The 24,913-nt window shown below is 41.5% G+C and overlaps 2 protein-coding genes across 6 annotated transcripts in view; one reads left to right on the top strand and one right to left on the bottom strand.

Moving 5' to 3' along the window:
• Positions 1-5,607: 5,607 nt before the first annotated feature.
• Gpr65 (G protein-coupled receptor 65) lies at positions 5,608-14,403 on the bottom strand. The gene is made up of 2 exons (XM_006989852.4): positions 14,293-14,403; positions 5,608-9,570 (listed from the first exon to the last, which is right to left on the bottom strand). The coding sequence occupies exon 2, from the start codon at positions 9,106-9,108 to the stop codon at positions 8,095-8,097; it is 1,014 nt and encodes a 337-aa protein (XP_006989914.2). The 5' UTR covers positions 9,109-9,570; positions 14,293-14,403; the 3' UTR covers positions 5,608-8,094.
• Positions 14,404-17,146: 2,743 nt separating this feature from the next.
• Galc (galactosylceramidase) overlaps positions 17,147-24,913 on the top strand; it is a 57,205-nt gene continuing 49,438 nt past the window's right edge. Inside the window, exon 1 of one of the 5 annotated variants that reach the window (XM_076551172.1) lies at positions 17,147-17,270. Coding sequence is in view for 2 of the 5 variants with exons in the window: in XM_042261014.2 (XP_042116948.2) it covers positions 23,938-24,090 (153 nt within the window). In the remaining 3 variants the exon portion in view is untranslated. Of the gene's footprint in view, positions 17,271-22,932; positions 23,099-23,704; positions 24,091-24,234; positions 24,683-24,913 lie in introns of those variants that run through there. The other 4 variants (XM_076551173.1, XM_042261016.2, XM_042261014.2 and 1 more) reach the window with 4 other exon arrangements.

Raw genomic sequence — 24,913 nt, 5'->3', positions numbered from 1 at the left:
AATTTGCTCACAGCAATGAGTAAAGTTGAGAGGTTCTCTCTTTTTGATGTTTTTAACCTAACAATTCCATAACAGAAAACTCTTGAAAGACATTGTCTTATGCCAGATGCGCTGTTGCTTTCATCATTGCTTTGCTAAAATGCCTGACGTAAGTGACAGGGAGGGAGTGGTTTGTTCTGGCTTACCTTTCAGGGAATTCTACGATGAATCTATGAATGGTGAGGGCGTGGCAGATTTCATGGAAGTCAGGGGTGCATGTTGGAAATTCCTTCATTGTGATGGATCAGAGTGAGAGAGCATTCATGCCTAAACCTAGGGCTGATACAACCTTCAAGGATTTATCCTAGGGATATACTTCAACAGGTAGGCCTTATATATTCCAAAGGTCCCACAAACAACCAAAATAGCACCACCGACTGGGGACTTTCTATCCAAATAATTCCAGAAACTACCAAAGTAACACCACCACCATGCTCAAACACATGAGCCTGTGGGAGATGTCTCACATTCAAACCCTAATACCCAGGATATCACAGACAATGGTTTACAACGGCTCTTGATATAGCTTAATGAGGGCTGCTAACTCTATGGGCTGGACATGTCCTTGTTTCGCTTGGACCATTCTTGCCCTGCTTATTCAACAATGAGAGGCTACAACATCACCCTCACTTCCACGTTCCAAATTCCACTAGGGACTTTGGGGATACAATAGAAAAAATCTGACTCAGATTGGATTAAATGACAAATTCTACTTGGTTCAAGTCACTGTCGTATGCACAGACTCACCACATCATTAGGATTCAGCTTCAGCCTTTGGGTTCTTTGAGTTTTCTTTTCCCCCACATGTTATTTCGTGATAACAAAATGACCAGAAATATTTCAGGCATCTTAGTGGCATATTGCATCACGGAGATCTAAAGAGAGAACCTTTCGAGCATGTAAGCAACTCGAGTCACATACCTACCACTGAATCACTCATTGTGGCCACGAGACTCAGCTGACTAATTTAGCTACTAACTACATGCTCCATCCCTCAAGCTGAAAACCACAGGCCTGTGGCAGTTGGTCACCCCCCAAAGAGACACATCTTATTTGGAAATACATGATTCACGGGAAAGTGTCTGTACCCTGGATCCTTCCCAGTTTTGCCAATGAGCCCCATGCCGAGATTTTCAGGGAGGTGGGAAGTAACCAGTGATATTGACAGGATCACTGAAAACTAAAATTCACTGTCATGGTGATAAGTATAGGAAGATACAAATCAAAGGCCCGCTTCTTCATTTCTTAGCAACTTATAAATCCCTCTTCTCTGGTGTAAACCTCAAAGAGGAAGGACCGTTCAGTAATGACTGAGGTGGAATTTCCCATAGCCCAGCATGCGGTCTGCAAGCTGCAGTTGACAGAGAAAATGCAATAGCATTTTTTTGTGATGCCATCAACAGAGATGGAAGCCACCATGTAGAGATTACAATGCATTTGGTGTATCTGTGAATTATTAAAAATTGGGAGGGGGGCTGGAGAAATGGCTCAGAAGTTAAGAGCACTGACTGCTCTTCCATAGGACCTGAGTTCAATTGTCAGCACCAACATAATGGCTCACAAACTATCTGTAATTCTAATTCCAGGAGATCTGACTTTACTCAGGCACCAGGCCCACATGTAGGGCACAGACATGCATGCAGGCAAAACACCCCCCTACATAAGAAAAAATAACTTTTAAAAATTTGACTTGTTGAGGGAACCACACTGAAAATAGCTTTCATGAGTAAGCATTAGCTATGGCTGGAAATCCACCTCAGCACACCCACTACTATCAATGTAAGATAAGTGAATCATCATTGACATTGTGTTCCTACTGTTCTACTTCAGCATACAGCAAGTCTTCTAAGAGAGGGTCTCTTCTAAATGGAAAATCATTTAAAGCTTATTGTCCTTACGATCTTAAAAAAAAATTCCAGCTCAGACACAAATATCTGTAGTGGTTTCTGGAATCAACTCCCACAGCTGTTGAATTATACCATCCTTTCTCTGTCCCATCAATTAACATACTCACTCAAAAAGAATTGTAATCACTCAGGAGAGTGCCCTGACGCACATTCCTTTCCAGGGTGAAGTTAGGAGCTAGTCCTAAATTTCCAATGGCTTCCAGTTGTATCATTTCTTAGTGTCAACAAGTCTTGGAGACAGGACCAGAAATTTTAGGATAATTCTGAAATGAATTCTCTTCGAAGGATATTTCCAAGCTCAGCCAAACATCCAAGAACTTTAAAATATTGAGATATGGAAATATTTTTTCATGACACAAGGAAGTTAGAAAATTTTCTTGGTTATGTTGAGTTTGAAATAGTGCACATTTCCCAATTAATAAAGTGGATATTTTTATTTGAAAGATGGAACTGAACAATCCGGAGGCTCTAGTTTATTTATTTACTTGTAGTGCATATATGTTTTGCTTGTGTGTATGTGTGAAAAAGATACCTGTGTGGTGTATGTAAGTGTGTGTGTGTCTGTGCATGTATGCATAGAAACCAGAAGACATTTGGGGAGGGGTCCTCTTCTATCACTTTCTGCTTTATTCCTTTAAGGCATGGTCTCCCCAAATCTGGAGCTTGTGTGTATCCGCTAGACTGGCTTTCCACAAGCCCCAGTGGCCCTCTTGTTTCCACACTGCCTGCAGCCCTGGGGTTCCAGGCACACGTGAGACCATATCTAGCTTGTTGAACGGGAGCTGGGATGCAAACTCAGGTCATCAGGGTTGTACATCAAAGGCTGTTCATCTCTGAGCCATCCCTCCAGCCCCTGGTTTGCTCAGTGAACACCTAATTGCAATATCATTTGAAGAGCTGTAACCTATTCTGAGCATGTAAATATCCAGTGGTGCTTTATGGAAGGCATCAGGAAATTATAAGCAGGAGAAAAACAGATTACAGGCTATTATATGTTTAATGGTATGCAAATGCTGTTAAATTAGAACATGATGACATTACTGTTCTTTGAGGGGGAGAATGGGTTTAGACAATTCAAAACTAACAGATGTCAATTTGTGTGCGCTGTGATCTAACAATAATGAGTTAAAAATTAAAAACTGCACATACATGGAATTGCGTTTTGAGTTCTACACAGTAATTTCATAATAACAGGTTCACATGCAAACTGCCTGCAGTTGAAGTCACACACACACACACACACACACACACACACACACACACACACACAGAGAGAGAGAGAGAGAGGGGGGGGCGTATCTGTTCCTAGATCTTAAATTTATTTACTTTATTTGTATGAGTGGTATTTTTTCTGCATGTATGCATATGTACCATATGTGTGCCTGGTGCCCTTGGAGGTCATATGTGAGCATAGGATACTCTGGAACTTGAGTACAGATAGCTATGAGCTACTATGTAGGTATCTGGGAACAGAACCCAGGTCCTTCTCAAGAGTAACAAGTACTCTTAACCATTAAGCTAGCTCTCCAGCTCCTATACCTACAATCTTAGAGAGATTAAACAATTCTGACTATGTTCTTTACATGTAGAACTCCCTAGTTTTAACCAGCTCAGTAAAAACACTTCTGAAATGACATTTGTAGTGTAAAGCAAGTCAAAGTACCCACAATTCATAACACAACTTCTTAGAAAGCAGAGGAAGGAATATGGGCGTGTCCTGCCTTTTATTTTCTGGTCACAAAAGATGTTTGCTGTTTTCTTGGATAAGAAAATACATCATAGGTCAGGCTTGTTTGTGAGTGATAGCGAACACAGACCTGCAGAATTCCGTGGTAGTACATGATTGACCCCTACTGGTCACCAACAGGATTACCACCACTCATCAACAAATGTACTAAGAATCAGACTTTTCAGAGAGAAGAAAAATCTTAACGGCCATATCGTATCTACCTCACCCAATATCTGACCTGCTTTTTTGATTTCTAGGTATTTCTTAAGATAAGGTGCAATCATCTAATGTAATTAATACTACAAAGCTTATATATGTGCTCCATCTTTAATTTAAAAGGAGTACCCAAAACAATGAGATTACAGTGCTTAGATGTCTTTTTTTAAAACTTAAAATGAATTGGGTTTTATTCTAGGAAGAAAGAATGCTTTGAAAATACAGCTGGCTTTCCTATGCATAAAACACTGATGCTTCCTTCCAGAGGTGTCTACCTAGGAGGTGTAAATAAACAATTTACATAGGACTACATTTTCCAGGAAATATACAGATGAAAAATTTTTAAAATAACCCCCTCATCTAGGGGACAGCGGAGGTGGGGAGAGCTGGGGGGAGTGGAGGGAGGGGAGGGGTGGTCAGGGTTATTGTATTTGAGAAGAATAAATAAAAAGAGAATGTGGTAAATGGACATGTTACAAAATAAAATCTTGTGTCTTGAGGGGAAAAAAACCTCTGTGGCTGAAAACATCCTAATGTATACATTGCATATTTTAATTTTGTTTAATGTGTTGCATAGAAGATAAAGTATGGGGAGAAACCAGCAAACAAAAAATCCCTGACAGACACTTTCAGTGAGGAAAAAAAAAAAAAAAAAAAAAGAAGAAGTAAGAGGGAAGGAGAATATTACAAATGTTTCCCTCAGCTGCTGATTGCTAAACAAGAAAATCAAATGAATTCAAATGGCATATTACTTTAGATGTTAAAAAAAATAACATGTGTTATGTTAGTTGGTATTAGACATTATACAAAAACGCATAAGCTCATGCTAAAAGGCTTACAGGGATTTTTTTTTTTCTATCTGTTTCCATGGGACTTTTTTTCTGTCTGTTTTCATGGGATTTTTTTTTGTCTGTTTTCATGGGATTTTTTTTTTCTGTCTGTTTTCATGGGATTTTTTTTTTCTGTCTGTCTTCATGAGATGGACCAAGCTTGTTGGTTATGTCTGCACGTTTGTCTTCCTGTCTCTGTTTCAGGGACTCTTTTGATTTCATAAAGGGTTCCTCATAGACAAGTCTATGGTCTCCTAGCACAAAGCTTTCTTGGGTCAGCAGCGCTACAGTAGCAACTGTTACCACAGCAACTGGGATGGGTTGAGCTAGGAGAGAACAGGGCCCTGAGCATGGATAAGAGAATGATGAGTGTGAGATTGGTTGAAAAGAAGCACCCAGAATGAGAGAGATGATAGAGAAAGATAAAAAGGTGCCCATGTGCTTTGTATCACGGGTTGTATTTTGAAATCAAACTCACCTAACTGAAAAATAAATAAATCAGCTTAACGAAGTCAACAGAGGTATCTGGCGAGTAGCGACTTACTTATCATTACTCTAAAGGATGGACACCCAACGTCCTTGGAAGACTTTTGTTAACTTATCCAGAGAGAAAAGGAATATGAATGCATCACTTTGGATTAAAAAAAATGCTATAGATGTTCTCAAGAAGATAACGTTTATAAGTTGTACAAAACAAGGAGTTAATTGCTATGTATTTTACAATTCCTTTCTTCCATAAAGATTTCCCAAATAAGACAGGGAAAGTGTGGTTAAAAAACAAACCAACAATAACAATAAAAACCCAAAACAAAACAAAGAAACCCCACCTGCAGGTAGTCTGTTCTCTGGTTTTCTAAAAAAAAAAAAAAAAAAAAAAAAAAAAAAAAAAAAAATCTCATTTTGAATAAGAAAAAAACAGAAGTTGCATATGCAAATAAATTAAAATGGATATCTACCTGTGTGTTGACGCCTTCAGTACGTCTCCTCGGGGTGGGGAATGCCCAGGAACTGTCACTATTGAGAATTTTCCAAAGAACCAGAAAACATGAAGGACCTTGAATTGCCTGAATGCCAGTGTTTGACCATCTAGAGAATATAATAGCCATGTCCTGAGCCAGCTCCAACTGGTTCTCATGGCTATAATCTACTCGTAGGGTTCTATGAAGACACTTCTACTTCTTAGGTAGCTGTCCACAGTTCTGAGGAGAACAGGTGTAACTACCAGCTCACATCAGTGCCCCTTTCTCCTGCCTGCCTGGTAAAAACAGATGCCATCATGGAATACCGACATACCTGCTGGCAAAACACCCACACACCTAAGATTAAAATAAAGAAGCCTTAAGAGCAGGAGCTGCTGTTTCTGCATTTTGTAGAAAACAAGCTTTGGGAAAATCATGCAAATTTTCCAACAACTGGTCAGTGGAAGAATTGGCTTTCCAACCTAGGTGCTTTATCAAAAAGTACCAGGTCGCTACAGCTAGAAGTTCTTTGCCCTCCCAGAAAGACTTTCAGATTAATGGGGGAAATCTTAATGAGGAACTCTGGAAGTCTTTTTAAAGATCCGAGGGTTAACTTTCCGATGCTGATTGCCTTCAGTCATGTCTAGAGTGCTGTCTGTTCTAAATCATATGAGAAACCTCCTGACTTTACCGCCCCTGCTCACAGGTTGCTAGCAGGTTTTGACAGCCTGGCTCTAGGTAAATTAACTCTACAACCTGATAAATCAACATTTTAGTGTTAATTATCTTATGTTCTTGACAGTGGTTGTGTAAGTTTGTATTTGTTGTGTCTCTTCCTATAACTGACTAAAGAAAAATCCCAAGCAAGTGTATATATATAAAACCGATCACTATGATTACTATCAGAATTATACTTCCAGAGGTATAAATTAGTGATAAACCTCTCATTCCCCCTTTTGACCTAACCTCAACAACTCTATTAATTTTTCATGCATAAAGAAAGAAATCATTTTTTAAAAGTATTTTTAAAATATCATAAAGGGCCAAGTCAAGTCTGGAAATCAAGTCAGGATTCCAGGTTCAAGGTCTGGATCTTTGTGATCTTGAAGTCACTCAATCTACATATGAGTTTTTCATATGTGGCCAAAATGTTACTTCTGGACTTTTTACCTTTAAATGCATTTTTACAGGCCACCAATAACTTACCCAAAATTAACCAAGCAGCTCAAATGATTTTAGCTACTCTTCTTTTGAATACTGTATCTTTAGTCTTTAAGCATATATGTGTCTTGGAGTGCAGACAGAATGTATTAACTCTATGAAAGCATTTTGAGCAGAAAAATGCAATGAACAGTGCCTGGGTATATGGCACAAAGGCAATGTAGCTTTCTACTGTGCACACACATCATCATGGAAGACCAGTGGAAAACTACTACCATATATGCACACATTCTGCAGTGAGCACAGTGGTCCTCGTGATTATCAAGCTTTTGTTTCATGATGCATAGCTCCAAAGTGGTGTCAGGACACTTTCTAGCTGGTCATTTCTGCAGGAGGAGGAAGAATATATAGGAAAGAGAAGAGCAAAGGGAAAAGTAGGGTAGGAAAAAAAAACCTTCAAAAATTCTTTGGTTAAAACAAATGCCTACACAGTGCCCAACTAACACTAGGCAGGGTAAATTCCACAATGACGATTTGAAAGGATATACCATATCAAGATTCTTTACATATTCTAAGTCAAAAGGAAAGCCTAGGGGTGGGTGAAAGATTGCCTATAAATATCTATTTGTCTGGATGGAAACTTACATCAGTTCTAACTATCAGGTATTCAGTTATAAATGTAAAGACACCAAGTTACCAAAATACAAAGTCCATTTTCTTTTACTTCATATGACTTGGTGACTAGGTTCCCCAATCGATGTAAACTTCATGAAGTTTCATGAGAACATTTCTTTCACAACCCCAGTACTTAGGGGGAAATCCCAGTACATGGAATGGCTTCAATATTGTTAATGAATGGATTAGAAATTGTATTTAGTAGTTGCATTTGTTAGAGACAAGTTTCTAGCGATGAGAGAACTGGTGGTCGACAGTCTGAAAATCCAAAGACAACAACCAAACCATAACCATCAGACATAATGGCCACTGATTTAAAGACTAACACTCTTACACTAGGGGTTATAGACAAAGAATTTCTACCAACAAGGATGACCCCAAGTCATTATAAAATAATACATCTTCATACCTTATTTAATGAAAATCAGTGTAGGAGTTGTACAATGTACCTTTAAAATATTTCCACTAGGGTAGGATAAAGTATTCACTTAGAATGCTTGGTTCTCCTATGCCAGATTTCCTTTGAAAAACATAATTTTTATTATATAATACCATGTAACTTAACCTGCCTCTATCTTCTACTCTATAATCTGTAATTCTATGGTATCTCTTGTGGACACAGAAAGTATGTCCCTTTTTTGTCCTTGTGATCTATTGTGTTTCCTAGTACACAATTTTAATATGTTCCACATATCAGCTCTCCCTGTCTCAGTCACAAAACAGTACAGAATTGGATCAGCGACACAGTTTAGACTCGTCAGTGCCACTGTGATTCTGTACACCGTAAAAGTCTGCTTTCCAGACTTGTCACTGAAGTTCATATTGCGCTCCAAGATGCAGCGGATGAGCACCATCACGTGGAAGGGGGTAAAGCATAGGACGAAAGTCAACGTGATGCTAGCCAGCAACTTTATGATCCTTCTCTTCTCTCTGTTTTCCGTGGCTTGGTTGTGCCGCACAGCTTTGTATACTTTATGGTTGCAGATCATGATGGTAATCAAAGGCACTGCGTAGCCCAGGCACGTCCTAAACAGGTTGAGGTTGATCTGCCAGTTCTCCAGAGGGTATTTGTCATAACACAGAGTGAAGTTAGACTTCTCCGAATCACAGTATTCAACACTTGTTTCATCTTCCCAGAGAAGCATAGAGTTAAAGAAGGACTCTAATATCCAGATAGACAGGCTGGTCATGAACGCAAATCTTCTCGTCCTTAGAAAAGAAAACTTCAGTGGGTAGACGACGGCTAAATAGCGGTCCAGGGCAATGCAGGTGAGGAACGCCGTGCTGCTGTAAAAGTTCATGTACGTGAAGAAAACGCTGCCTTTGCACAAGGCGGGAGAAAAGGTCCAGTTGTCTTTATTCCAAGTGTAATTGATCCACAGGGGCAGAGTCAGTGCATACAGCAGATCTGACAGTGACAAACTGAAGAGGTAAATTCCTAGCTCATTTTCTTTCTTTGCTTGCAGAAAGGATACACATAACGACCCAAGATTGGCGGGGACGCTGACTATAAACACAAATATGTAGACCACTGGGAACAAATAGTGATCTAGATCATGCTGTTCTTCGACACACGTGCTGTTCATCGTCATTTTTTTATAGTGGTAATTACATTACTTCTTGGGCTGTAAACATGAAAAGAAGCCTTGCCTTGTTTAAGTTTTCAATGTTAAAGTCTTTTATTTACTTATTTATTTGGCTAGGAGGTTTTTTTTGTTGTTGTTGTTGTTTGCTTCTTTTAGATTGTCCTTGTTTTTTGAAGTTCTAATCAACTCATTAATGCATTTAGAGAGTGGTTATAGATGAAGTTTTTACATGGACTCTCACCACTAGAAGTCAGAATCCAGGCCCCTGGAGGTGACTGAAAGCATTGAACTGAATTTGACCATCAGGAGTCTTCGTGCTCAATATCATGGGCTGTTTAGCTTTCTTGAAAGGTCACAGCCTCTCAGTTTGTCCTTTTGAATCTCACAGGAGATTGGAGTTTGGTGCAAATATGAGTACACAGGTTTTATTTTCATATACTTTGGCATTCTCTTAAAAGTGTCCTGTTTCTGTAATGAAAGATGAACTAAAATAGGTTAGATGTTTATAAGATATATAACATCATCACTAACATGATTTTGAAGCACCCATCTTTCATTAATTGAAGATATCAAATATTTTAAATGACAAAAATAATATTTAATTAAAACAATGAACTTTAGTAAATAAAATCAAACTGAGACATCTTGCCTATTTCAAATAAGAATTGTTCAAAGGATGCTAGCTTATAGAGCTATATATATATTTCTCACAAGATAACGCCTAACAACCATAACCAAAGTTTGTTAAACCATTAAAGCCATTTTGGTGGCTAAAAATTGAAAAGTCAGCTATTTGGTTGTGATAAGAAATGTGCTACTTTATTTTATTGCTTTGAAGTGTACGTAAACTACATGGTCACATGATTTGTAAGTTTCAACTTAATATACAATATCAGTATAAGGCCCTTCAAAATCACATTATTAAGACAATATTTCCATAACAAATGATAAAGTGGAATTTAAAATATAGCTTATTGAGCTTTAATATATAGTTAGACAGCCTTCCCTCCCTCTTGTTTGTTTTTTGTTTTTTATGGGATGTAGCTCACTGTGTCTCACTTATACTCCATAACTGAGGAGACAGAACCACCTCCGTTCTGGGAAAACATTGTGATTATCAACTTCTACCCTCAGAGCTATCCAGCTCTGAGATTTGTTCCTTTGTATAGTGATGATGTCATAGAGAAGTGCTCCCAGTTCCTTCGCTGGTGGGAGCACTTGGTAGATTGGATGGTTTATATGACAGTTTGCAGTAAGAATATTCCAGCCACCAGTGACATTCTCTTGCCAAGTGTAGATGAGTTCTAGGCACAAAAGGATCTGCTACCACAAAGCACAATTCTGGTACTGGAATAAAGCACATCCAGGATGTGTCTCACTCTTAAAATGGAAAAGTAAAATTCCCAAGACCTTCTGGTTTTTATCACACCTAAAGATATGAATAAAACATGCAGAGCAGCCTGTTAAAGCAATAGCAAAATATTTGTGATGAAAAACCGAAAGCAGAGCTGAGGGGAAGGGGGTGAACAAGAAACTGTGGCTATGCTGGAGGTGGATGTGGGTGGAAGAGGCAACTGGAGCCTCTGGATCAGAGAAAGGAGGCAAAAATTCATACCATGAAGGCAGAAAGGGCTCCATTGCCATCACACACACTGAGACCTAAGAGGCTCTGGCTTCTGGGAGAGGACAAACCAGAAAAGAAAAGAGACTAACAGGTCCCAGAGACATTTGCAGACAACAGAGAAAAGCTGGCAGTTTCCTCTGGTTTGGTTAATGTGAGGAGCTAAAGAAAACAATCTTCTTCTGGGTGTTCATAGTATATAGCAGATCCTCACTTGGAAAGGATCTGAATCTGCACCGTTAGCTTGGTTCATGTGACCTCCTTACATGGCTCAATTTCATTAGCCACTAGGGAAATATGGGTTGACATGAGACACCACTCAATGAGACACCACTAACACACTTCACCAGAATAACATGCAAGGCAGAAAATACCAAGTGCCAGTGGTGATGTAGAGTACCTGAATTCATACATCCCTTGGGCTGGAAAACTTTAATATGTAACATGATTTGGCAATGTTGTTGCTAAATGAATACACACAGGTTCGCTAAGCAGCAGGCACTAAGATCATAATGTTTGCAGGAGCACTGTTTGCAATATACACTAACTAGAATGCCCATTAGCAGTAGACTAGATACCGCAAGTAATATATCATCATCCTCATCATCATCAACAACAACATCTATACAATAATGATGTTTCCATTTTGTCCTACATGAAATAATAAGGTGAGGCTTAATAACACGATGCTGGTGGACAAGAACAACACAATGGAGGACATGTCTGATTATCTGATAAAAGCCAGCCGAAGTTAACCTATGCTGGTAAGAGTCAGGACAGTGATTGCCTGTGGCAGGGTCAGGTAAAGCTGAAAGAGGATGGGAAGAGACTTCTGAGAATTTGATAGTATTCTGTTTCTTGATATGTGTACTGATTGACTGAGCATTACTAGTTAGTAAAATTGTCAAGCTGTACACTTGATTTGAACATGTTTGGTTTGTAAAAATTGATTAAGCTGTATGCTTAGGATATATGCATCTGTCTGCATGAATATAATATTCTCAATAAAAGGTGTAACGGTGGAATCAAACTGCTGTGGTGACTGGGGATAAAAAGCATCTTGACAACGTTTTTCACATGGAAATGATCCATATAAGCCTTCCTGAGAAATTAATTGACTTCTTTTTTCTTAAATGAAAATTGATAAAAATCAATAAAAAATAATTTAAACAGTCATGGAAAGATTCACAGAAGGTAAGGGTTTACTAAACAAAAAGTAAGTTCTAGATGCCTAGAAGAAATTAACAAATACACATGTAACACAAAATGTGTATTTAATCAGTTTCAAGAAACAAAAGATGGAATCAGAACACACGATGAATGAAGAGAAAGAAAAATAGCAGCTGAGGATGATAGCTCACTCCATAGTTTCAGTATTTGGGAAGCTATGACTTGGGGGATGACTGTGAACTTACAAGCAGCTTGGGCTGTAGAATGAAACCCTGACTCAAAAAGGGGGAAAGAAGAATGGAGGAGAGAGAGAATGTTAAAAATCGAATAGCCAGATTTTCTTTTAAAATTAGGATAGATTTTATTGAAATAAAAATGTAACAGTGAAAATTACTTAGAAGAGAACAATAGTGCATAAAACTAAAGAAATCAGACAAAAATGATCAGTGTAAAAGAAATGGGAAAACAGCAAAGATCCACGAGAGTAAACGGAAAAGATCAGTACAGATGTAACTCGAGATCCAGAAAGGGAGAAAAGGGAGATCAGTGAAAAGCGATGTTCACAACCGCTGATTGATTTCTAGAACTGACGAGGGGTACGAATCTCCCTGACCTGTGAAGCTTAGTAAGTGTCAGATGGACCAAAGTGGAACATCGATACTTAGGCACACTGTGATCAAACCGAAGAGACCAAGTCTGAGGGGAGAAAAGAGCAAGAGAAGAGAGATGGCTTATGTACAAAGGTTACATTTCAGACTGACAGACGACTTATCAGCAGCAATCCCTGAAACCAGATGCCATATTCATGTTTCTATATTCCAAGAAAATGGATGCCATCCTATAATTATATCCCCAACAGAATTAAATTGCAAGAGCTGAAGCAAAACCTAGACATTTGCAGGTAACTACCACTTGGAAAATTTACTCCTCACTTCTTGAAGAACTCTTGAAAAGCTCTTGGTGAAGACAGAAAATGGTGCTCTATGATCTGAACCACATGAAGGACCGCAGAGCTTGCTAAGGACGGGCTCTTATGAATGTCAGCATTACACCCTTGGGTAGGCTTACATATCTGAGGGAAAACACCTAAACTATAAAAGTTTCCTCTCTTGAGACCACAACCAAGGATAGAAGGTGGAGCGGGGCGGCGGGGGGGGGGGGGGGACACGCTCTTTTTTGTGTTACTAAATATATGTTTTTCTCTACAAAAGCATAAGACAGAAACTTATTTTAGGGAGGTTTTAGAGTTCTCAACAGAATGAATTTCTTTAGCTATAAAAGTACTTCCTGCCTTGCTGAGAGCAACCACTAGCCGGGATGGCTTGATGAAGCAGATAATATCTTGTCTGTTGAATAACAGAGGCAGCAGAAGCTTGTGGTTGCCTTTTTAAAGGTTCTGAAAGCTCAAAGAACTGTGGGTCTTCCAAGTTGGTTTCCTCCCACGTAAGTTAGTGCTCATGTCGTTGGGTTGCCTATGAGGCCAAGAACCTAGCACATGGAAAGCTTTCACCATCTGTTAATGTCAGCAATGTACTGCTCTCCCTCCTGCTGCAAGAACATCACCGGGTAGCCTAGGGACCTGGTGCGAACCATGCCAAGCATTGCAGACAGCACTTACTCATTCAATGGAAATGCGTCTACAAATCAACAGGGTAAACAAAACACATTCTTTCTCTATCTTTCCAAATATTATTTAGGCTGCTTTAATGAAATTTTGAGGAAACCATTTTTGCCACCCTCACTGAAAAGATGGATGATCTAATTTTAAACTTTGTGAAGTGTCTGCAAGGCAATCTACAGCACAGCTCTAAAAGCAATATAAATAACCTATGACAATAGCTAAAAGCACACTGTTCTCATACGGCACCACAGAGACACTTGCCTTCGCCTGTAAGCGGGCTTGCTACTAATGGGTCTCCACATGTCTCTGGCACTATGAGACATAATTAACAAGTAGTTACCACTGACGTTTATTGACACTGGAAACAATAAATTTCTAACCTCACATGATTTCTGATGAATCTAAAGCGAGTCCTAGAGCATTGTACTGGTGAGGAACTAGTAGCAGGCAGCGATACCATCCAGGCTGGCAGAGACTCTTCCTAAACCATCGGTTTCGCAATACGCTGTGTCCCGAAGAGAAAGCTGAGCACACATACTCTCCTTTGCTATACCCATCTCTTCACCTGACTAGTTCTAAGTTTGAGTTCTGATATCCTCTTACCACCACTCAAAGTAGAGGAAACCGTGTGTCTTCCTCATCTCCACCTCGCTTACAAAACCTGATCTTACATTCACAAAACCCAAACCAGATGAAATGTTACAAACACTGCTGATCATTGTGCCAAAGTCCTCTCTCTGCTTTGAACTCTTGTTCTAATCTTGACTCTCATACTCACCCGTTTCGGGAGTGATGCTGCCCTCGACGGAGGAGGCTGGCAAATCTGCTTGTATCAAGAAGAGAAACCAGTAGTGTTGCGGGGACAGGAAATTGCCCTTGTATTTTGTCATAAACCAATGAGGAAGCAGCTGCTTAATGAGAAGGCTTACATTATCTGAGTTCAAACAAAAGGATCCCTTCAGTACTCTAAATGATGTTTGGATCATTTATTGTGGTGTAATTTTCTTAACTCATTTTTTTCTTTGTATCTTAATTATACATGTATAGTTACATGTGTGCCTTTTTCTTTTCCTGTATATGTGTGTGTGTGTGTGTGTGTGTGTGTGTGTGTGTGTGTGTGTGTGTGTGGTGTGCGCACACATGTGCGCGGTGCAGGTGTGTCACCTGTGTCCATACTTTTGGAAGCCAGAGATGGGTGTCAAGTGTCCTGCTTTGTTTTTCTCTCTGCCCTGTTCCTTTGAGACAGGGTCTCTTGCTGACCCTGCAAGTAGATCAGTGGCTAGCAAGCTCCAGCAATCCTCCTGCCTCAGCTCCCCCCACTCTGTTGGTATTACAGGCATGCACATAGCTATTCGACACAGCACCGAGATCCCAACTCAGGTCCTCATGCTGTGCAGCAAGCACTCTCACCTACCGATTCATCTTTACAGACTCTGATAGTTACGCTGTACTCAGTATGATAGGGGACAACTATTTAGTCCATTCATTTATTTGTCCGGCCAGCACATCTATCCATTATATTCCTACTGTACAGTGACTGTGGGGGCATCTACACAGGCCCTGACTATTACCTAGAAAGGAGCATCCTACCATGAAAGAGAGGACCACACATTACAACATGGATGCAACAGAAGCATAGATAAGCACTTCTAGATAGGCTTGCATAAGGTAGTGTGAGTCATTTGGATATGTGAGAATGGAGAGGATACTGTGGACCAATTTGGGGTGATTTGGTTCATGGGGAAAAAAAAAACCCAGAGGTAGCAGAGTGGTTGTGGTGAATACTGTGGCTTAATGGCAAAAATGGGTAGGGATATGAGTAGGTCAAGATAGCTACCTTTGTGAAATCCTTTTCCTTCCGGGGGACAAATAGGGTTAGATGTGTGGTATTTGATTATGGAAACATTTTCTCTTCTAGCAGCCCTCTGAGAATAGAAAACAGTGATTGCTAAAAGCAACTGATGTGATTGGCCAGGCAAATAGATACTCATGAAATTTGAAAATTTGTTTGTGAGTGATATAGATGATTATTTTTTTAAAGGCTAATGCAGTACTTTAACAAGGTGAATCTGTAAGTGGTTTAATAGGAAATGAAATTAGTTTCTAGAACATCCTACATTGGAGAAAAGAAAAGTTAGACATAATTGTTAAGCTGTATCCCAATAAACTTTGATTAGAAACGGTGGCAAGAATATTATTTTTTAAGTATGAAATTAATGTAGAATGGAAAATTCTAACTTATTTTTAGGCTCTTGTCAGGATATGCCAAGTCTGTGTTGGTAGATGGAAAAATGTGATCTTGTGATACACCTGAGACTTTTCATCTTGAGTTACCTAGGGTATATCAGGAAGGCTTTTGAAAGTTTCTTCGTATGTCTTTAAGAATCATAAAAATATGTCTGGCTTTAGTGGCATACTCCTTTAATCCCAGCACTCAGGAGTTAGAGGTAGGCGGATCTCTGAGTTTGAGGCCAGTCTTATCTACAGAGCAAATTCCAGGACCTCCAGGGATGCATAGAGAAACCCTGTTTCAACAACCAACCAAACAAACAAACCATTAAAACAATTCATTTGTAAAGTACTCAAGAATTTGTAAATAACACGAATACTTCAGGATATATTGTCATTGAGATGATGAAAAATTTAGGAAAATATAAAAAGATGAATGACCAAAGTCTTCTGGGCCAGGGGTGGTAGTGCTCATTTGATGTGATGCTCCCCTTGCATCCGTGGTGATCTGAGTTGGATCCTCAGAACCAAAGTCAAAAAAGCCAAGTGTGGTGGTGCCTGATTATAATCTCAGTATTGGGAAGGCAGAGACAGGCAGTTCCAGGTTAGGAAAAGACTGCCTGAAATTTTAAAATTTTAAAAAAGAAGAAAAAAGAAAAGGTTGATGGTGCCTGAGAAGCAATTCCTGGGGTAACCCTCAGGCTGACACATGCGTGTGCACACGTGTACACACATATGAATCTGCACACATATGAGCACATATGCAGACATACAGAAAAATATTAAAATTTAACCAGACTGAAAATAATGATTTCTGTTTGCTCATGACTGCAATCCCTAAATCTCTTTTTCTGCTTGGTTTTGCACATTTGCTTAACTATTGTTTTCTATTTCATGATTCACACAATATCTAATTTTACCTAGATAGACCACACTTCTGTTTTTAGAGAAAGAGTATTTTCACATCCATGTCAAACCTATGTACTTTACTCTTAAAAAAAAAAAAAGAGGATGTAGTTAGAGAACACGAGAAATACAACTTTCACTTCTGCTTAAATAAGAAAAAAATGTCAGTGGACTATGTCAAAACCCTGCTTACTTCACACAAGAAGACATTCACCAACTTTCATGGTTTCTGCATCTTGTTTAGCTAAAAATATATTTTAATTATAGGGATACTTCGTGAATAGTTAGAAACTTCAGAGCCCTGAGACACCGAGGCATTTTAACAATATAAAGGCCAAATCAATGAACAGTTATTCAGAACACTGGATTTATGGAGTCAGAGTTCTTGGCCAATCAGTTTTCTTGTCTCCTGAAATCACAACGTGGGCACCCAACATTGGCCAGAGGCAGCGCACTCGGGCTTAAAATAGGAAACGAGGCAAAAAAATATGTGGACCTGCTGGGTGACAGCTTCTCCATGGGCCAGACAGTGTGGGTGATGATTCTGCTGATGAAGGCTCTTTTTGTTGGTTTGAAGCTGCATCCCTTGTCTGCTACAGTGTCTGAGATTACAAGCAGCAAGTAAGTAAGCAGGATCAAGTTCTGACGTCCCACTCTGTATTCTCATTTTGATTTCTTTTTACACAATTAGTCATTTTGTGTTTGTTGCCTAAAGAGAAAGGATTCTCGGCAGAAAGTAATGGGGGGAAGGCTATGGATTGAGTTTCAAGAGGCAGCTGAAGAAAAGAATGGGGTTCTGGGTTGCTTGGGGGCGGGGGGAAGCCTGTTGAGATACAGTGAAGTTTTAACCAAATTCAGATGTGACATAGGCATAAAGTATAGGCTCTTAGAAAATTAAGTATGAAGAAAAGAATATAGGTTAAATGTTTATATTAATTGCATACTGTGATGGTAATATTCTGGATATCTAGGGTTAAATAAAATGCACCATTGAGGTTAATGTTCCATTTTAACATTAACATGGCTAATAGAAAAGTTTAAACGATGCCTGTGTTTGGTGTTCTCTCTCTGTTGGGCAGCGCCGTGCTGGATGTTGAAATAATCTCCCTCTTGAACTGCGTTGTGTTTTGAACATGAAATGCTTTGCAGAGCCTTATGTGTGCTTGTTCCTCCTGGGGGTGCTGTTTGGGGGAAGGTTGTGGAACCCCTAAAAGGTGGAGCCTTGCTGGAGGAAGTGAGCCAGTGAAATGGGTCTTGAATTTATATAGCCTGGCCCCACTTTCTGTCCTCTGTCTGTCCCCTGGTTGTGGACACAATGCGACTAGTCACCCACATCACACCCTGATGCCATATTGTCCCTATTATGATGAATTATATCCTCTTAAAGTCCAAGACAAACAAACCCTTCCTCCTCAAGTTGCTTCTTGACAGAGACAGAAAAATAAATAATTAAAAGAGGTCAGTAGCATATAAACTGTCATTTTATTCACGTCTAGGAGCTAGGCAGATTCTTTAATTCCTCTCCTGGCAGGAGCAGGGGGAAAAATAGATATTGACAATTGAAAAGAGACTAAACATACCACAGACACAGCCTGGGCATGAAACTTCCTGGCCTCCCATCACTTGAGCAGACACATGCGGTAAACACCACTGACGAATGAACTACAGGGAGAGGAGGCAATTTGCAAAGTGGGAAAGTTTGTTTTAAGGAGCACATTAGCCAAGCTTTATATTCAGCCAGGGTTCTTTGCTGCAAACAACAGAAACTGTGGTCACGGGGCACAAAAAAGTGACCTGGAAAGCAGTCCAGGATATGGTCCATGAATGGTGCAGAGCCCTGAGGATGAGGCTTAGGAAATTGGTTAGAGACAAAGAGCAGAGAACTCCGTCACCCGACCTGGGCTTTCAGGTTAGGACGATACTGTTGACCCCATTGCACTGGGCCTTTGAGGCCCCCTTAGCTCGAATCTCTGTGGCACTAACTCCTCTGGGCTCTTGGGGTTCCGTGTGATTTCTCCTCTCTGCACCTGTCTGGCCATCTCTCCAAGGTCAAAGGACAGTTTGAAGGAACTGACAGAAGGAATCTGGTTACTGTGCTGGAAGCAGGAAGATGGAGACTATGGTTTCTTCATTCTTGAAGGAGGCATACTTCTGCCTCCCAACACTCTTACCATGGGGATTCAGTAGAGGTCTGGATGATTAGAGAACCAAAACTCAGAGCAAAAATAAGGGTTGGTGAAATGCCTCAGTGGGTAAAAGGCACCCACCACCACCACCCTGGATGAACTGAGTTCAATCCCTGGGACCCATGTGGTCAGAGAGAACCTCTGACCTCCACGTGTGCACAGGGTCATGGGTGGTCAACCCCACAAATAAATAAACATCTAATAAAAGAAATAGAGAGAAAAGAGTAGCGCTCAGTTCCCATTCTGTGATAAATCCAGACCAATGCAATAACAGAAATCTATTTTCCCTGGATTTGCTGAAACACGAGAAAGGAGGAACACTCAAAAGTTGCACTGTTGTTGACTTTGTACATCATCTCTGTAGCATCTCGTGTGCCATGTGCTGATCACTAGTCTAAGTGCTGCATGAGTATTAACTTGACTGAATTTCCTATCACTATACTCTCATCATTATCTTATAGAGGGGGAAATGGAAGTCCAAAGAGGTTAAGTGCCTTATCCATCATGTCCACCTAGTGTGTGAGAGGAGAGAGACTTGAGGCCAAGCTGTCTGGAGATTAAGGGCCAATATTGTTGCCCCACTTAGTTATGTTTTTATATGCATGTATTCTTAAGAAAATGCCCAGGAAGCAACAGACAATGTATTCCACATGGTGGATTCTTTCCTCTGAAACATTTTCATTTTTATCTAATGCTCTGGGTTAATAGAACTCCATCATGTATTAAAAAATATGTGTATGCATGTTTTGCCTGCATGTATGTCTATGCACCACTTGCAAGCCCAGTGCCCACAGAGGCCAGAAGAGGTTGTCAAATGCTTTGGGACTGGAGTTACAGATAGTTGTGATCCACTACATGGGTACTGGGAATTGAAACTGGGTCCTCTGGGAGAGCAGCCAATGCTCTTAATCCTGAGCCATCTCTCTGGTTCCCATTATGTGTGTCATATATGCATAAAATTTATGTGTATTCATGTGTTTGTGTGAGTGCATGTACACACATGCATGTCATATACATTATATCATGTATTATATATATTTATGTAATGTGATGAATTAGTCTGTGTGAGTGTGTTGTGGCAGCATTTGTACACTGTGTGAAAATCTATTGCTGTGATTGGTGTAATAAAAAGCCAAATGGCCAATAGCTAGGCAGGAGGTATAGGTAGGACTTCAGGGCAGAGAGAGAACTCTGGAAAGAAGAAAGGGGGTGGGTCGCCAGCCAGATGCAGAGGAAGCAGCATGAGCAGTATGGAGAGAGGAGGTACAAGCCACTTGGGAGAATATAGATTAAAATAAATGGGTTAATTTAAGTTATAAGAGCTAGTGGGACAAGCCTAAGCTAAGGCCAAATTTTCATAATTAATAATAAGTCTCTGTGTCATTATATGGGAGCTGGCTGGCGGGACAGAAAAAGACTCTTTACATGAGTGCAAGCACATGTGTGTGATTCTGCATGTTGGTACAGAGAGCAGACAGACAAGGGTGTTGGAGGACTAGGCACAGGAGTTACAGGTGTCTGCTGATGCCAGACTTGTAAAGTACTAGGATCCAAACTCTAGTCTTTCTGGCTCTGTATGTAGTGCTCTTAGCCCTGAGCCATCTCACAAGCCCACAATGACGCAATTTTTGAGAGAAGTTCATTTATAAGCTGCTGTCAGAGTTGCAATCAAGCAACTATATTCAGAGTTGAAAAATCAGACCTACAAGCAGATATTCCAAGATGTCTGGTCTTGAAGACATGAAGAGACAGGTCTTCAAATCCTTTCATACACTGGGGATACCTCTAAGGAATGTTTCCAACTCCTTTAGTGAATAACTCATCTTATCTCCTCATGGGACTAGTGACTTTTAAAAAAATTTCAAGTCAAGAAATATATACTGAATATGTATATGTGTTGGATATTGCTTAGAAAGTGTGTGTGTGTGTGTGTGTGTGTGTGTACTGTGATACAACAGATACAATAGACTGTTATAAAACTAAACCAGCACATTTTCCTTAAGAGACAAGATTGCTCATCTTTCTCAGAAGATTATGATTTTTTTCTCTTATTTTAACATATAAAATGGAGAGGGTTACAGGGACATCAACAGTATACACAAAAATACTTCTAATTTAAAACAGTTTAACATGTGTTTTTGACATGTGTGGCCTTTGGCTTTAATCTCCTAGTCTTATCTCATTGATCCTGAATTGATACATGCAATAGAAACTAAGACCATGATTGCGATAACTTTGATTTCTCTTTATCTCACATAATAGTGGATTTTCTTTGCCAGTTTGTATACATGCCTTTTTTTTTTTTAAATAGAATGCTTTCTTGTTGGTTTCCTGAGTATAGATTAGAGATCTGAAACAGCAGCTGTTTTCTTTGATGTATGAACTGTGGTGCTTCCCGGATGGGGAGGAGCAGGGGTTAGGGGAGGCTCCCTTTTCTGCTAATGGTTTCTGTTTCCTATTCTGCATAGTTCACACAATCTGTGGCCTGTCTTCCAAGCAAGAGTTGGAATGGGGTATGCTTCAGGATGGCATATGTTGGATGCTGGCCCTAACTTCCTGTTTTCATGTTTGTGATGTGAGTTCCAGGTTCAGTGAGAGACCCTGCCTCAAAAAAATAAGGTGGAAGAGTTGGGGATATGGCTCGGTAGGTAAGAGCACTTACTGCATGAGCATGAGGACCTCAGTTCATCCCTCAGCACCCACACAAAAAGCTGAGCATGGCAACAGGCACCTGTAATCCAGTGCTGTGAAGGGTGAGGGAGTCAGGTGGATCACCGGGGCTTGCTGATTCAGTATGGAGTCCTACCTCAAGGGAGTAAGGTGGAAAGTCACTGAGCAAGACACCTGAAGACCTACTCTGGCCTCTTTGAGGACACAGGTGCATATCCCCAAATGTGTTTATATAACACACACAAATACACATACGCACACACATACACACACACACACACACACACACACACACACACACACACCTGCACAAACATGCATCTGCACACACATATACACCTAAGAGGAAGAATGAACAAAGCGATTGTCCAGAAAGAACCTAGAGATATCATAGGAGCTCATAAGGCTGGTGATGGGATTTTCAAGTGATTTGATTGTTACCCCTTCATATAATTTTCCATAATTGTGTTGTGTGGTGGTTAAACTTCATTATCAACTGGACTGAATCTAGACCCACCACAAAGCCCACCTCTGGGTGTGTTTATGGAGATGTTTCCAGAAAGGGGGAAGACTCATCCTGAATGTGGCTTGGCACTACAGAGGGCAGTGGGTCCCGGAGAGAACAAGGAAGCAAGCGAAGTGCCAGCATTCGCCTCTCTCAGCTTCCTGACTGCAAATGCAACATGACCAGGTGACCCCGGGTCCTGCTGGTGTGACTTCCCTGCCAAGACAAAGCCTTCCTCATGTCTCCTACCAGGTATTTTGTTACAGCAACGAGAAAAGTGCCCAAGAGAGCAGTCCCGAAAAAAGCTTCAGGCATGTGGTTAAGGGACAACAGAACTTATGACAAAGATAACCGTGCTGAGGCTCATGTTCATGTTCCCGTCTTCTCCTTGCCATTCTGGTGTGTGTGGGGGGGGGGGAGGGGAGGAGGGGCTGAGATGGGAACTCAAATGATCCTATGCTTCCCACTAAAGGGAATTTTTCTCTTTAGCTTTTCACATTCTAATTTTCTACAATATCAGGAGAATCGGGATTCCCAGGACGGCTCACCACTTTCCTAAGAATTTTCTGGGGTTATCTGCCCGGAATCAGTTTACTGACAGTGAAAGATAGCCTATCATAGGTTCAAGGAAGCATAAATGTACCTTTGCCAGCTTTGGGTCCTGCTTGGATCTAAGCATTAAACTGAGGTGAAGGACCAGGTGGACAGAGGTATACAAGTTCAAGTTACAGGCCACAGGGGCATACCCTAGGAAGGTGAAGACCTCCCTCCCCCATAAACAGGTTAATGACTTATATGCTGAATCAGACCAAAAGAGTAGTTAAGTTATAACATATGGTAATGCAGAGGGGTCAGCAGTCATGTCCACCCTTTTCATATTGTGACACTATGTTGTCATCTACAGACTTCACACTTGATACCTGCACAATTTTTAAATCATAAGAAGTCTCATCATGTTTTGAGTTAAGTTTATGCATAATTTTGTGGCGGGCTGCTTTCATGGCTAACATCTGCTCCATGTGGTCTGCAGGCACAGGTTGGGATGTACCTGGTAGGGTATTTAACTGGCTGGAGAGCTGAGTAGGAAGGTAAGGGTTACTGGAACAAGAGTTGGCAAACAGTGCTACTTCCTGATATTTTAGTCAGGGCATCTTTCATAAATGGCTTTCATATTCCTTTAAGAAACAGAAAAAAGGTCAGAGTACCTTTTTGTATTTTTTTTTTTTAGGTCTTTTAATTCAAAATAGTCAATATGTTATAGCAACGTTTTTGGGGAGGAGTAATCATATTCTAAACTCTTTTAAGGCTAAAAGCCCTGGATATAGCAGAGAGTGCTTCATTGAACGGAAAACATTGTCAGCTAGCATTTGCTAAGTATTCCCGGGTTCCTATTATTTTACTTTTAACTCATGTAATACCGAGTTCCCTGACTTGCCGTTCGTATTGGTTTTGAAAAGTTTCAGGGTCCCAAAGCCAAGCGACTAAACCAAGATGACCGCTTAACTGGGGGGGCTGAGTTTGGTTGGGGCTTCAAGCCAGGTCCTCTTCTTTGCTGTTTGCTGCTGAGATTGAGCTCCCGGGGCAGGGCCACTCACAGCCCTCTTCCCACTCACTACCATGATCCATCAGGTGAGGTAGAAAGGGTGGTCACTAAGTCATTACACGCACAGACCCGGCACCACCTCATTGACACAGGAGTGACCAGGCAAAGCTCGCTCAACCTCTTCCCCCGCCCACCTCGCTCCACACGACTGCGGCTGCGCCGACAGCCTGCCGCCCTTACTTAAGATGGCCAAAGCCGCCTCAGCCACCCCGTGTTCTTCATCATGGAGGCCCTCGGGCCCGCCTCCCGGGGCGCCGCAGTCACGTGGCCCGCACAAAGGCTGACAGGTCACTTAAGGCTTCCCGGCAACGCCAGGCTAAAGTCATGACCGCCGCCGCCGCCGCGGGCTCGGCCGGCCGTGTCGCCGTGCCCTTGCTGTTGTGCGCCCTGCTAGCGCCCGGCGGCGCCTACGTGCTCGACGACTCCGACGGGCTGGGCCGGGAGTTCGACGGCATCGGCGCAGTCAGCGGCGGCGGGGTGAGCGCGGGCCGCCGGAGAGGCAAAGATGCTCGGGAGCGCGCGCGCGCGGAGTGGGGGGGAAAACGGGGTATGAGGGGGAGGGGACGGGGAGCGGGGGGAGGCGCCCCTTCCCACAAGCCCCCGCGCCGTTGCCTAGCGAACGGACGCCGCTTCCTCCACGCCCCTTTGGGAGGAAGCCGGGGAAGCGCTTAGGGGTCTGCGGGGAAGGGGCCAGGGGCTCGCCCTTCATCGCCCGCCTGCCCGGGCTGTCCTTGCTGCGCTCGACCAGGGTCGCCTCCGAAAAAGCCAGAGAGGGAACGCGAAGCCCCAGGCGGGATGCTCTGGGGGTGGGGTGGGGGGGTTCTCTTCCTTCCCGAGGCGCTAGTTAGTGGGGGCCGCAGCGCATGGGGACCCTTCTGGAGCAGCGACTCCCCCCTGTGACTGCTGCCTCCTGGGCGCTTTGGGGTGGTGTAAGGTCTGACGCTGTCTGGGATATTGTTTTTAAGGAGGGCCAGCTCCATCCCCCTCTCAGAAACTGCCCAGAGGCTGTGCAGTGTGTGCAGGGATGGGGAACGCTGGCTCTGTGGGACGCATGCCTAAGAATCATCAGGTGTGCTGGTTAGAACTTAGGTTCTGCCTTCCGCTCCCAGTCTGACTTTGTAATAAACACCAGTTATTTCTCAAAAGAAGAGGTCTTGAGCAAGATTTCCTTTTGATTCCAAGATCTCGGGAGTGGGAAGTGGTTTTGTTTTAAAACTGAAACTTTAGAGTCACTTTAGATCTACAGAAGAGTTACGAATACAGTATAATGTTCTATATATCCCAACATTGTGTGTGTGTG

The sequence above is a fragment of the Peromyscus maniculatus genome, chromosome 14 (assembly GCF_049852395.1).
Source record: "Peromyscus maniculatus bairdii isolate BWxNUB_F1_BW_parent chromosome 14, HU_Pman_BW_mat_3.1, whole genome shotgun sequence".
Classification (NCBI taxonomy): Eukaryota; Metazoa; Chordata; class Mammalia; order Rodentia; family Cricetidae; genus Peromyscus; species Peromyscus maniculatus.
The sequence above is the reverse complement of the archived record's forward strand: the minus strand, read 5'-3'. Positions and strand labels throughout refer to the sequence as shown.